The sequence below is a fragment of the Talpa occidentalis genome, unplaced genomic scaffold (genome assembly GCF_014898055.3).
Source record: "Talpa occidentalis isolate TD23 unplaced genomic scaffold, MPIMG_talOcc4v2.1 talOcc4.5, whole genome shotgun sequence".
NCBI lineage: Eukaryota > Metazoa > Chordata > Mammalia > Eulipotyphla > Talpidae > Talpa > Talpa occidentalis.
In genome coordinates this window covers 93,113,999-93,128,536 of record NW_023604861.1, presented here as the reverse complement: position 1 = coordinate 93,128,536, position 14,538 = coordinate 93,113,999, and the positions used below count along the sequence as shown (strand labels likewise).

The 14,538-nt window shown below is 37.7% G+C and overlaps 2 protein-coding genes across 6 annotated transcripts in view; one reads left to right on the top strand and one right to left on the bottom strand.

The window, feature by feature from the left end:
* Positions 1 to 14,538, bottom strand: part of DNAH6 (dynein axonemal heavy chain 6) — a 181,687-nt gene that overhangs the window by 96,648 nt on the left and 70,501 nt on the right. For all 4 annotated transcript variants that reach the window (XM_037527731.2, XM_054701796.1, XM_054701795.1 and 1 more), the window contains exons 32-36: positions 13,572 to 13,720; positions 12,134 to 12,241; positions 7,147 to 7,702; positions 6,006 to 6,128; positions 272 to 454 (exon numbers count right to left, since the gene is read on the bottom strand). In XM_037527731.2, coding sequence (XP_037383628.1) covers positions 272 to 454; positions 6,006 to 6,128; positions 7,147 to 7,702; positions 12,134 to 12,241; positions 13,572 to 13,720 — 1,119 coding nt within the window. The remainder of the gene's footprint in view (positions 1 to 271; positions 455 to 6,005; positions 6,129 to 7,146; positions 7,703 to 12,133; positions 12,242 to 13,571; positions 13,721 to 14,538) is intronic.
* LOC119259121 (nucleophosmin-like) lies at positions 2,895 to 3,730 on the top strand. Of its 2 annotated transcripts, XM_037527730.2 has the most exons (3): positions 2,895 to 2,955; positions 3,250 to 3,469; positions 3,553 to 3,730. In XM_037527730.2, the coding sequence occupies exons 1-3, from the start codon at positions 2,898 to 2,900 to the stop codon at positions 3,728 to 3,730; spliced, it is 456 nt and encodes a 151-aa protein (XP_037383627.1). In that variant the 5' UTR covers positions 2,895 to 2,897. The 2 variants fall into 2 exon arrangements, with proteins under 2 accessions (XP_037383627.1, XP_037383626.1); XM_037527729.2 differs by having other exon boundaries at positions 2,895 to 3,469.

Below are 14,538 nucleotides of genomic sequence, written 5' to 3'. Positions count from 1 at the left end.
TGCTTAAGCAGCTGCTACACAAACAATTATTGGGAATATATCTTTGACTCTAAGGGAATTTAAACATTGAGCAGAAGAATACTGAGAGGTTCTCTAACATCCCTCCAACTTCGGGATTCTATGGATCTATTCATAGTTGTTAGTGTCCTAGAAAATTAACTTGAAAATCATAATATCATGTTACAGAAAATTTAGAGTTACTTATTTGCAAATCAACTTTTTAGTAATCCCATCTCCCAAGCTCTTATAGCACCAAGAAAACCCTTCATACCATTGTCAAATATGCTCCGTCTTTCTCAAATAACAAAGACTTCAATAAACAACAGAGGGTAGTAACTTTGCTGATGTCCACTTGGGGGATTGCTTGGCTACATTTTTTATTGATAAAATGTAAACCATCATCAACATAACGTTGGAAAAGTTTCAATATATATTCTTGAGTTTCCTCATTCAGCTGAAAATGAAATAAGTAAATAACTGTTTAGAAAGACCAGATGAAATATTTGATTAAATTTAGAACCAGTTTGGTACAAATGTCATTATTGCAATATAATTTGACTTTTGGACTAAAGGTTATAAACATCTTTCAAACAAAATATGAAAGAAATCAAGAAAAAAAAACCCTATGACTGGAAGGAACACATGGGAGAGATTCTGGTAGCTGAAAATAAACTACATGTCATAATCTGGTAATGGTAGTGTACATTGATTTATTTTATAGCCACTTGTTAAACAGTCAACATATATGTCACGCAGTCTCTAAGCTTACAATATCTTTCATAATTAAGAACAATGAAAAAAAAACAAACAAAACGAGCTAGAAGGAATTATGCTCAGTGAAATAAGCTAGAAGGAAAAAGAAAACTGTCAGATGGTTTCACTTATAACAGAAATATAGGGGAACCAAATAAGACATCAGTGTAAAAAAAATAATAACAGTTCAAAACACAACAAAGCAAAACCTGACAATTATAAACCAGAGACATACTGCAGGAGAGAAGGAGGGAGAGAGAGGAGAGGGAGGGAGGGAGGAGCACAGGGGACTGTGGTGATGGCACACAGGTGCCTTGGGGAAGGAAATTCTATGGGGACTCAACCTGAGGGGGTGGGGGGAAGCCAATATTGTTTAAAAAAATAAAAAAACCTTTTTTTTTTTTTTAAAAAGAAAACATAAAGAGACACTTTAAAATTCTACTTATATAAAAGAAATAATTCCCAAAGATTTCTAAGAAGAATGCAGCCCTTCTCACCACTTCTATTCAACATTCTTTTATTTTTTATTTTATTTTATTTTGTTAAAGATTTGTTTATTTATGGCTAGTGGTGGAGAGGGTGAAGTCTCACTGCAAAGACAAGTGAACAATCTGCAGCACTTAGAAGCCCAAGCCTGTACCTGGCAGCAGAGGCCATTATTGAGCAAATTAGGACAGCCTGTGCCAAGTTCCCCCGCCCCCCGCCCCCACCCCACACAGCAAGTATACAACAACCTCTGACGGCTCCTATGTGGTGTATTTCTCCTGTGACCCGTTGCTAAGTGATTTGAGCTTAGTGAACATTTCTTACTCATACCACAGAGAGGTGCAGTAGAAAGTAGGAATGGAATTTAGGATCCCTGAAGCACCAAACAGAGTTTGCTATAGAGAGAGGAGAAGTGGCAGAGTTTTCTACTGGTTTGGAGCTGCCCTCCTCTTCATGAGGTCAGAGAGTAAGTCTTTGAGCCCCAGCTTTTATTCACTTCCCCACCTGCTACCAGTGTAAACAAAGAAGATAAACAAAACTAAGCCCACAGCACCCCAGTCCCCCAAATGCAAATAAGGCAATACACATGCCTAGGAGGCAAGGAATATCTGAATACAAGATGGAAAAACCAGGAGAGGAACAGAAATGTGAGAGGAACTGAAATGTGAGAAGTCCAGAAACGTGTCAAAAAGAATGGAAACAACAAATATTGATGAAGATGTGGAGAAAAGGGAACACTCATGCACTCGGAAGACAGATACCAGATGATTTCACTTTACTCATGGAATATAAATAATCAAAGAACACATATTGGCACAGCACAGCAAAAATAATTCCCAACCAGTTACTGGTTACTAGAGAGAATGGGGGGAAGGAGGAGCACACAGAGAAAAGAAGGGGATAGATCATTGACAGAGGTGAGTGAAGCATGTGTATTTATGGAGATGTGAAGACTGAAAATAATTACACAATATGGAAGAACAGAGTTGGAGAACTATCAGGTTTCAAGACTTACTATAAAGCTATAGAATTCAAGACCATGTGGTATTGGCAAAGAACAGACAAGTAGGTCAATAGAAAAGAGTACAAAGCCAGATATAGACCCATATTGTTAACTGGTCCGTGGAAAATATAGTTAATTGATACAAAGGAACAAAGTACAATATGTAAACATATATGTAAACAAAATACATAAACAAAGGCAATCCAACGGAGCAGGAATAGTGTCTTCTACAAGTGTTGCTGGAACAACAGGACATCTACATACAAAGAAAGAATCTAGACATTGATCTTACACCTTCGACAGAAATTAACTCACAATGAATCATAGTTTATATACACACAGGTATAAAACTTGTTAGTAGCAGACCATGTAGGTGACCTTAGGTTTGGAATGTGTTTCTAGATATACTACAAAAGCACAATCCATGAAAGAAAACCTATTAACTTTGGCTTCTCTAAATGGAAAACTTGTACTCTGTGAAAGTTATTGTTAAGAATGAAAAAACTAGTCATGCTGGAAAAAAATCTGCAGAACAAGTATTTGATAAAGAACTTATGTTCACCTGGTGTGATTCCGTCCTGCGTGCTGTTCCTCGGAACAGTAGTCATTTATCTCTGTCTGCCTTCTCTCCCACCTGAGTCCATGTCACCACCCCATGGAAGATTCAATGGACATGGACATGAGCCCTCTGAGGCTCCAGAACTATCTTTTCAGTTGTGAACTAAGGGCCGACAAAGATTGTCACTTCAAAGTGGATAATGATAAAAATGAGCACCAGTTATCTTTAAGAACGGTCAGTTTAGGGGCTGGTGCAAAGGATGAACTACACATTGTTGAAGCAGAAGCCATAAATTATGAAGGCAGTCCTATTAAAATAACACTTGCAACTTTGAAAATGTCTGTAGAGGCAACGGTTTCCCTTGGGGGCTTTGAAGTCATTCTACCTGTGGTCTTACAGTTGAAGTGTGGTTCAGGGCCTGTGCATATTAGTGGACAGCACTTAGTAGCTGTGGAGGAAGATGCAGAATCAGAAGATGAAGAGGAGAAGGATGTGAAACTCCTGAGTATATCTGGGAAGCGTTCAACACCTGGAAATGGTAGCAAGTTTCCACAGAAAAAAGTAAAACTTGCTGCTGATGAAGATGAGGATGATGACAACGATGATGACGACGATGACAATGATGATGATTTTGATGATGAAGAAGCTGAAGAAAAATTACCTGTAAAGAAATCTATACGAATACTCCAGCCAAAAATGCACAAAAGTCAAACCAGAATGGAAAAGACTGAAAACCATCAACATCAAGATCAAAAGGCCAAGAATCTTTCAAAGAACAGGAAAAAACTCCTAAAACACCAAAAGGACCTAGTTCTGTAGAAGACATTAAAGCAAAAATGCAAGCAAGTATAGAAAAAGGTGGTTCTCTTCTCAACGTGGAAGCCAAGTTCATCAATTATGTGAAGAATTGCTTCCGGATGACTTATTAGGAGGCTATTCAAGATCTCTGGCGGTAGAGGAAATCTCTTTAAGAAAATAGTTCAGTGTGTTAAAATTTTCCATCTTATTTTATTTCTGTAACAGTTGATATCTGGCTGTCCTTTTTATAATGCAGAGTGAGAACTTTCCCTACCGTGTCTGATAAATGTGGTCCAGGTTTCATTGCCAAGAATGTGCTGTCCAAAATGCCTGTTTAGTTTTTAAAGATGGAACTCCACCCTTTACTTGATTTTAAGTATGTATGAAATGTTATAATAGGACATAGTAGTAGTGGTGGCCTGACAAATGGAAATGGTGGGGAGACAAAAATATACATGTGAAATAAACTCAGTATTTTAATAAAGTGAAAAAAAGAACTTATGTCCAAAATATATTAAGAACTCTTAAAATTCAATAATAACAAACAACCTAATAAAATGTGGGCAAAAGATTTGAACAGGCACTTCCCCGAAGAAGCTCTACAGATGGCAAACAAGCATATGAGAAGACACTCCATATCACATGGACATTAAAAAATGAGATACCTCTATATACTTACTAGAATGGCTAAAATCTAAAACACCAAAAACAAAAAATGTTGGTAAAGATGTGAAGCAACAAGAACTCTCATTTATTGTTGGTGGGAGTACAAAATAGGATGGCCACTTTGGAAGACAGACTAACAGTTTCTTACTAAGTTAAACATAGCATTTACCATATAATCCAACAATTGCATTTGGGGTATTTATCCAATGAGTTTAAAACTTATGTTCAAAAAAAAAAGAAAAAAAATTCACTTATTTTAATTAAAAAAAAAAGAAAACTTATGTTCAGACAAAAGCATGCACATGGATATTCATAGAGATTTTGCTTATAACTGCCCCAAATTGGAAGCAATTGAGAGCTATATCAGTGGGAGAATGGAAAAGCTTGGTAAATTAGTGCCCCCTAAAAGAGCTATCAAGCCGCAGAAAGACATGACAGAAGCTTAAATGTGTACTACTAAGTGGAAAAAGCCAACCTGAAAAAACTATATTTTGTACAATGTCTACTGGATGACATTCTGGAAATGGCAAAACTATGAAGACAGTAGAAAGATCAGTGTTTGTCAGTGGTTGGGAGCGGGTCTGGCTGGATTAACAGGTAAAGCCCAGACTTTTAATGCAGTATAACTATCTTGTATGGTAATATCAGGGTGTGTTAATATGCATTTGTCAAAAGCCAGAGGATTGTTCAATACAAAGAGTGAATTCTAATGTAAACTATAGACTCTAGTTAATAATAATATGTCAATATTGGTACATCAGCTTTAACAAATATACAATGCAAATACAAAATGTTAATAATAGAGAAAAATCACTGAGGATAGATATTATTTGATAATGCTCTGTCCTATCTGTTAAATTTTTCTGTAAACCTAAAACTACTCTAAATATTAAGTCTATTATTTTTTAAAAAAGTGAATTTGTGAAGCAGTTCATGATAGATAAATTCTCAATTCTGAGCATTACTTTCTTTAGTAAGGTACTTTGAAATTTGACCATAAAATTCTTAAAATGTTGGCGGTTAATAACGAGGAAAATTATGGCTTTCTGATTCATCTTTGGAGAGGGACACAGAAAGATGACGGTTTTTTTGGAATAGGAATGAGTATGGATGAAGCACTTCAAAAGATCACTTGTTAAAGAGAAGTCTTATTTTGGAATGAAGAGGGCACAGAAGAAACAGAACTGTGTTATTCTTAATAATGATGTAAAAGCTTTCCTTCACTTTGGGTTGGATGGTTAGAACACATCTTGGGTCAGAGGCCTAAGATTGGGTGGAAGGTAAAGTAATTTTCTTTTCTCTCTGGCTCTCAGAAGTGTTAGGGGCTCCTGAAATCTAAAAATAATGACAGTGCCTGCATTTAAACGTTATTTTCTTATATTGTGATAATTTCTTATTATCCTGAGCCCTTTTTAAGCTCCTTTAAAAAATATCTAGCCTATTTTAGCTGTTTTTGGGGGGACTCAAGGAAGTAGTTTGAGTTTGTACTCATGTGGGAGATGACAGAGAGGAGGAAGGAACTAGAGTGACTAGGCAGGCTGGAAGGCAAATAATGACAGATTCTGGGCACATATAAACATTCCTGGAGGATTCCAAGAATTCTTAGAGAAAAGACTAGTTTCCTAAAATTCCCTCAATCAAGCACAGCGAAGCCTTAACCAATTACTGTTTGGGCACTCAGGGTGAGTGTGCACCCTGACTGATGGAGATGTTGAGGATTAGGTATCTGGTTGCACTTACTTTGTTAGAAATACTATTCATCCAAGTTTTAACATAAGGCATCCATTTCAGTTCTTCAGGATCCACAAACACCATTCCACACCGACTGACTGTTGCAGGGGAGGCAACCTTTAGATCTTGCACCTAAAATTTAAAAAAGTTGAACAGGAAACAGCTAATATGTTACTTTTTATTCTTATAACTCCAATGTTTGTGAATTACACATTTAAAATTTAAGTTAACACTGAAATACTATGTGGAAGAAAGTGGGAGAACTTTAAGTAATCAGAACTGTGGAAGGAAATTTAAATGTGGCACAAGCTGAAAAAACCCCCTGAAGTCTTTATGAGAGGGGATAGGTAAATTTCCCTCTTTTTCTTTTTTCATTCTTGTAGCCAAACACATAGCCTAATACCTAGTACACAGTAGGCATTCAATGTTTGATAAATGAATAGAGCAGGGACAGTATCTTCCATAATGTTTTGTAGTTGTATTTGACCCATATTCCTCTTGCAGTCCCTTCATCAAATATTCATACCACAAAGGGGTAATTTACTTGTATTAAGCATAACATTTTTATTTTTTTTTTTTTTTAAGATTTATTTATTTATTCATACAAGCACTGGGTACAGTCAGAAGCGCGGGAGGGTGAGAGAATTCACCAGAGCCAGAGCAGGGAGCAGAACAGGCAGACTGATGAAATACACTGCTAAGGGGAGCAGTGGGCGGCAGGAGAGGTCTGCGCGCCATGTGGGACCCTCGCCCCGTGGCTGGGGATCGAACCGGCGCTGCTGAGGCTGCGCGCAGCTTCGCAGCCCAGTGCTCAACCGCTGCGCCACCAGAGGAGGCCCAAGCATAACATTTTTAAAGCATTTTAAATCATTTAAAATCACCAATAAATATATTAACTAGAAAAAGAAATGCTGGGGAAGCCAGGATTTATTTTATTTCCTTTTCGTTAAGAAACAGGAGTATTTGAGAGATTTTTGGGTGTCAGGACAAGTAATCTACTACAAAAGGACAATTTTAGTAATTATTTAGTATGTTATCACAAAACCATGGTAGGCATTCTAAATAATAAATAGATATCAGTGTGAAAAAAAATTAATGATGGTATGCCAATCTAACACACTTTCACTTCACAATACAGCATTACATTTACCTCAAAAAGCATGTGGATTTGAGGTGTGAGTTTAATCCTCTCACTGTTAGCCAGACAAAGCATCTTGTTATCATCTAACACTGTATTCATGTTTTCAATCCAAAGGGCATCCACTGGTCCATCACTGATGATCCATTTATGGTCTTCTGAGGTATCATTCACTGCTGCTCGGACACTCAATGCCATCAAACCATCTTTCCACTCCAAAGTTAAGTTGTTAATTTCCCCATATAATTCTCCCATTGTAATTGATTTAGGATTAAGAACAAATGTTTTAACTGGTTGGTAAAAAGGTTTGTCTACACCAAGTTTTCTCAAATCCCCTAAAGTTTCTGCTAGTATTTGGTAAACTGTGGTCTTCCCACCTCCCGTTGGCCCCACTAACATAACACCATGCCTTACGAGCATAGTTTCATAGAATTGTATCACTTTTTTAACCATACTCATTTCAGGCTGAAGATTTCGTCCATTCATGACATTTATAATTGTTGACTGTAATATACCATAATCATGTTCTGGAATATGGACTCCAGGAAAAAGATCAGATATGATTCCACTGAAAAAATAAAAAGAATATCAATTAGGAATCACTGGCTTTTGATATTTTCCCACATATGTCACAATTAGTGGATTAAACAGTACAGTGCATTTTATTTTCTCACTGATCTTTTCTTCTAATCATGCATAGAAATTCATGTTTCCTATTTGTTATGCTGCAATCTCTCATTTCTTCGATATATTGTATGATTTTTTTATTTTTCTGCGTTGCCAACAGTACATGGCATGGTACCAAATGTATAGAAGGTGGTGAATTTATCAGTTTATTTTAGAAATTACATTCATATCTCAACTTTTCCCCAAAGCATATATATATGTTCTTATTGTATACAGATATTCAGAAAAATAAGATGGAAATAAAAATTGAAAACTAGAAGTAGGTAAAAAGGGGAGTAAAGAAAAATCTGACTGTTTTTATGGGAAAGTTAATATGGCATGTTTCTAGGGGTAAAAAAAAGAAGCTAAATCCCTATTTCAAACTATATACACAAATACACTTGAGATACAGTAGAGAGTTTAACTTAAAACACTAAAATATTAGATGAAAATACAAGAGATCGGAATTTGCAACACCATGTAAGAAGGTCTTGCTAAGAAGTTTACAATTGTAAAAATGTTCGTAAGGTAAAAAATAAAAACAAACAAGCAAAAACCAAACTTCTGTGAAATAAAAGGATTCATAATTAAAGAATGAAAGACAGATTTAGAGAAGCATTTCCCAAATTTTATATCAGATAAAGGTTATGAGCTGCTACAATTGATATGAAAACAAATACAATAGAAAAAAATGCTCTAAGAATTATAAATATAGGTGAGTGATGAATAAAAAAATGCCCAAAGACACTAATAAATAAATACATATTAAGATAGGGCATGACTTTTGGCCTTTCTTTAAAACATTTAATGGGAAATGGGCATTTTCATATAAATGAAAAGTGGTAAAATTCTTTGAAGGACATCTTGATAGAATCTCTCTAAATTAAATTATGTCCATACTCCATGATTGAGGGAACTTACTTCCTAGAATTTCAAACGTAGAAAACCATAAATATATTAAGAGAGGAATTTTCAAAATGAAAACAATTGGGAAAATCTAAATGTCCATACATAAGTCTTTCCCATCAAAGTAATTCAGCATATTTACTGTATCTCAAAGTACCAACTTTTACAATAGCACTCTAGCAGCAATTAAAAAAAAATCATGGTTATATACTAACATGTAAAAGATGCTCATAAGTCACTAAATGCAACAGCAATGGTTATAAAAAGCAAATGTAAAAACACAATATAAAACAGTATCAACGAATTTTTGCTTCCAGAAAGACGGAGTAGACTGACTTTTCCCTACTCAAGTACAACTAAACATCCTGTATATCATGTATAAAACAAACACAAGAAGACTGAAAGCTGGAGAGGGCGCAGACTGCCTGGTTACCTTGAGACACAAACAATGACATGAAAGAGTCCCTGGTTTCTTTTGCCTTATATCCTGGCAACCCAGAAGTGCCAATGGGCACAGATCAAAAAACAAAACCAAATGATCCAAACAAACCAGAAAAAAATTTCTCCCTTTATCCAAAGGAACAGGAAATGGACAATCTAGCAAGACAGAAAATTTTTAGGCAATAACTGCTTTACCCCAGCCAACCTCACAGGAAAAAACTGTGGCCCTATTCCTAACCATCTAGCAGAGGCTGAATGGGAAGCCTAGTTTACCCTCACCACCTGGAATAAGTCTCACCAGCTTCCTCCCTTCTCCTCTCCCAAGGTGTCGGAGAAGGTCATATAGGGTACCAGGATATTTTTCCTCACTGGGAAGTAATTGATACCTGCAGTGGTGGTGATCACACAGGAAGGCTGGACTTCCAACTATGCCTGGGAATAATGAGGCATCCCTCCCTTTCTCTAAAGGGGTGGCATCAGAGGAGGCCTAGGGGAGATCAGGACTTTATGTACTGCTGAGTGATAATGCACCTTCCACTGTGGGGCCAGTGGAGGTCATGTGGGGAGGCACTCTCACACCTGTCACACAGGGCATTAATATTGGTGGGGAACTGAAATTCCTACATGGAAGTAATGAGGAGTTCCACCCCACCAAACCCCAATAGCTATAGTGGAAGTGGAGTGGGGAGCCTTGAATTCTATCATCACCTGGCAGTAAAAGGTTACACTCCTAATGTCTCCTGACAGTGACATCAGAAAAAAACAGCTAGGGAGGAGGAGGGAGAGGGATCAGAGGAAAGGAGGGAGGAGCACAGGGGAATGAGGTGATGGTGCACGGGTGCATTGGTGAAGGAAACTCTATGGAGACTACATCTGATAGGGTTGGGGGAAGCAAATATTGCTTAAAAGTGAACAGTGATGTAAAAAAATAAAAAAAGAGGGCCTCCCCTGGTGGTGCAGCGGTTGAGCACTGGGCTGCGAGGCTGTCCGCAGCCTCTGCAGCGCCAGTTCGATCCCCGGCCACCAGTGAGGGTCCCACATAAAAAAGAAAAAGAAAAAGCCAGCTAAAACAAATTTGAGTAAGATCCAGAGACAATCAATAGATGTCAATACTGAGAAGACAGAGGCATCAAAATTATTTAATTGCAAATATTTTAAAAATGAGCAGTAAAAATGTTTCAATGACTCATCATGAACACCCTGGAAACAAAAGAAAAAATAAACATCTCAGCCAAGAAGAAAAAAATACATAAAAATCAAATGGAAAATTTAAAATTAGATGGAAAACCATAGTACAATAACAAAACTAATTTTTTTAAAACACTGATTTCTTTCTTTTTTTTTTTTTTTTAAAGATTTATTTATTTATTTATACAAGCACTGGGTACAGTCAGAAGTGCGGAAGGGTGAGAGAATTTACTAGAGCCAGAGCGGGGAACAGAACAGGCAGACTGACGAAGTACACTGCTGAGGGGAGCAGCGGGTGGCAGGAGAGGTCTGCGTGCCATGTGGGACCCTCGCCGGTGGCCGGGGATTGAACCAGCGCTGCAGAGGCTGTGGGCAGCCTCGCAGCCCAGTGCTCAACCGCTGTGCCACCAGGGGAGGCCCTAACAGAACTAAATTTTAAAAAAATTAGCGAATGACCTCAACTTCAGAATGGAAAGGACAGGGGAAGGAATTTGTGAACTGGATGTATTCTGGGAAAGACAGGGTCTGATGGAGGACAAAGGCAAAGAGGCTCCTCAGCGCGGTCACAAATGGACATCCCAGGATGAAGGATGTGCACCAGGGAAAATGGCAACCAGTCTAGGCGAGAACTGGAGAACAGAGTGCTCCCAGGAGATAGAATCAATAAAACATTTTTTATGAATTTTTTTCCCCTTTGAAGAATTACACTGCCAGAAATTGGAGCTGAATTAGTGATAGATTTATAGCAAAGTAGATAAAGGATTAAAAATGGTTTGTAAAAGATAATAAATGTAGGGAAATTAAAAAAAAAGATAAATTAACAAGGGGAACATAGCTCAGCTGTGGATTATATTTATATAACTATAAGAAATTATGGGGACCCTGTATATTTAGCTCATGTTATGTTGTACTGTAACAATACAGAGCAGATGGGGAGGGAAGGATGCATGCGCATGTGCTCATTTCTCTCTTAGAACCTTTATAGGTGACATCTCAAGCTAACAAATGGAGAAATGGCATAAACCTGATCCTAACAAATGTGGAGGGAAAAAGTAAAATTAATCAAAATAAAAGAGTTGAAAAATTATTGCCTTTGGTAAATGGGAGGTGGTGAAGGGCAGGAAACTAGTTCCTCATGAGACTAATTTATGACACTCTTTAAAAACTATATACAAGTTGGACATATCTAACTTGGATAAACACAACTAAATAAAACAGGAAGAAATAGATAAAAAGCAGTCTGATTTTTTCAGGTCAGAAATTTCTATTAGGTCAGGAACTTGTAAACAAACACTCATTTGTAAAGTACACAGTTGATTAACATATCAAAAAAATAAGTGATTAGGCCTCTCCTGGTGGTACAGCGGTTGAGCACTGGGCTGCAAGGGAAGGCTGCCCAGCTGCCCGTGGCCTCTGCAGTGCTGGTTCGATCCCCGGCTGCCTGTGAGGGTCCCGTATGGCACCACAGACCTCTCCTGCCACGCCTGCTGCTCCCCTCAGCAGTGTGTTTCTTTGGTCTGCCTGTTCTGTTCCCCGCTCTGTCTTTGGTGAATTCTCTCACCCTCCTGAGCTTCTGACTGTACTCAGTGCTTGTATAAATAAATAAATCTTTAAAAAAAAAATAAGTGGATTGATGCTAAAATTTTAGTACATTTATTTGAAACTAGTAATTTTTAAAGTGCAATAAGTATTTCTAGAAAAGATGAGAAATTTATTACTTAATTAGAAAATAACATAATTGAAGATATAATTATCTACACAGTAGCTATGCTTTATTTTGTAACATCTAGAAAGTTACCTGAACAGAACAGCATCATCAGTTAGGAATTTGGGCAAATTGGAGTCTCGTAAAGCTCTTATCAATACCACATCTTCACTCAGATTTGGGTGCTCTCTTTTTAAAGACCTGAATGCAAATGAATAATTAAGATGATATTTTGAGAACATACTATTGAACATGATTTTCCAAATGTATGGGTCAGGGATTCCTCTTGCAAAATGGTGTGGAGGTCACCTTTCTGCAGATTTCTGCGGGGCATTACCCTTGCACACCAAAAGTCCAGCTTCATTAGGCTACACGTAAGGCACTGATGCCTTGAGGAGAATGACAAGGACATTTTCTCAACACTTTCCCCCTTCCTCTTGGTCAATCCATACTTTATCTAACCTGAAGCTACAGTTCCTGAACGTGTCCTGGTGAATCACATCCCTCTGAGTTTTCTCTTGACCCAGAGTGCTCTGCTTTGCTCTTTTGCTGGCTTTTATTTCCCCTTTAAAATCCAGCCCTGTTACTTCCTGCTCTGGAAAGTTCCTCTAGTCCCCTCTTCAGTGAACCCACTGAGTCTCATAGTTGTCTCACCACATCGTATCCCACATGCTGCTCATTTGTCTGTCTCGCCCCTTGGGCTGTGGTTGTGTTTCCTGAGTGCAGGTATATTGGAACTCCTTAGTATCCCCAGCCCTTAAATGACAATCTTGTGCAAAGACATACTGAATTTGGGAGGTTAAAAGGAAAAAAAAAAAAAAAACCAACAAAACAGAAGGTAGGAAAGGGCAGGGATATTTATGCATGGATCCAGGAGTCAGGCACAAGGGTCTGGATGTGTGGAGCCCCAGCCAGTGAATCAGGGCCTGAGAGGGAGGACTAGAAAAGAGATTCCCTCAGAAGCTCAGGACAAGTTGGGAATGCTAGATGTACAAGTTTTAAGAGGCTATAAAGAGAGAATTTAGGGACTGAAAAGAAGAAAGACACTTGCTTTATTAGAAACTTGGTGTGGGACCAAACATTAAGATAGAGGTGAAGACTAGGAGATTACCCTGGATTGAAAATGCTTTGAAGAAACTGGTTTCCTTCAATGCTTCAGACTTGTCAGCTATGAATTGTATGTCTTTTAAATCAAGCCATCTTACTTATGCTAGTAAAGGCTTTTGTATACGAAAACCCAATGTAAGCGATGAGTTCAAGGGAAATGAAAGTGAGCTAGAGCCTACTTGACTCAGGTTCAGTCTGGGGCCACTCTGTTGGGTTCCACAGTGCAGAACTGTTCAGGGATGAGGACAGATGCCCCATTTCACTGTGGCAAGGGGATATCAAGCTATGAGTGATGACAGCAGCAGCAGCTGTAATATTTATTCAACACTTGCTATGTTGCTTGAAGAGCCATCTGTGAATTACCCATTTAATGCATTTGATTTCATGGTTTGGAATTTCACTCTTGACCACTTTGGTTTCTTACCCAGCCATGACCAGCACAGACTTCACAGCTCTCATGCCGAAGTCATAGTGATCCTGCTGAGAGAGCTGTTCACTGCAAAGTTTATACATCTGAGTCATTTTTCTTGCTAGTATCTTACTAGATTCAAATCCTTCAGAATATAGAATTACCTAGAAAAAATTTGAATGCCATGCCTATTATATTACATTAATGACAATATATCAACATAATAGCAACATATTCAAAATCTGCTGTAATCATTACACTTCTCTAAGTTGTTATGTCATTTAACAAAAGAAAATAAAACATGAAGGAAAGAGGGTTCTTTGTGCAACAAGAAGGCAGAAGTTGAGACATATTATGGGATGCTTGAGATCTGTTTCTGCTTTCTTCTATAGGTGAAGATATGGTCTTGGTGGGATTTGGTTCAAGGAACAACAAAATCTAGTCTTTGAAAATATTCACATTATGGAAGTTGGATGATGTTATAAAGCCTGTCCACAAAAATAAAAATTGATCTTCTCCAATCTGACAGTATCAGTGACAGTGATATGCTCCTTTTACGCTCCCTGGGAGTCAAGGGAGGCTATGAAAAGATTTGCAATCTTCTTGTGTCCATCTTGCTTCTGACAGTTTTCTGCATCCTTGGTTAAATAAATCAATGATGATAATAAATGTGGATGTAAACCATTCCCTGAATCCATATTTACTGGAATCACTGCTATTGACCTCAGTATAAGGGCTGAAATGATGCAGAGATTTCTTACTGGTATCTATTTTGTTTACTGTTCAATCATTACCTGTTAGCACAGTGATCTGCACACTGCAAGTAATTAAAAATATTTACTTTGACAATAGACCCTTATTCAGTCATTCTATAATAACTATAGGAATAGCACTCAGGAGACTGCATTGTTAAATTTATCCAATCAATAACTGAGTAATATAACAACAGGACAAAGCATGAAATGTGACAAAATGTGGACTG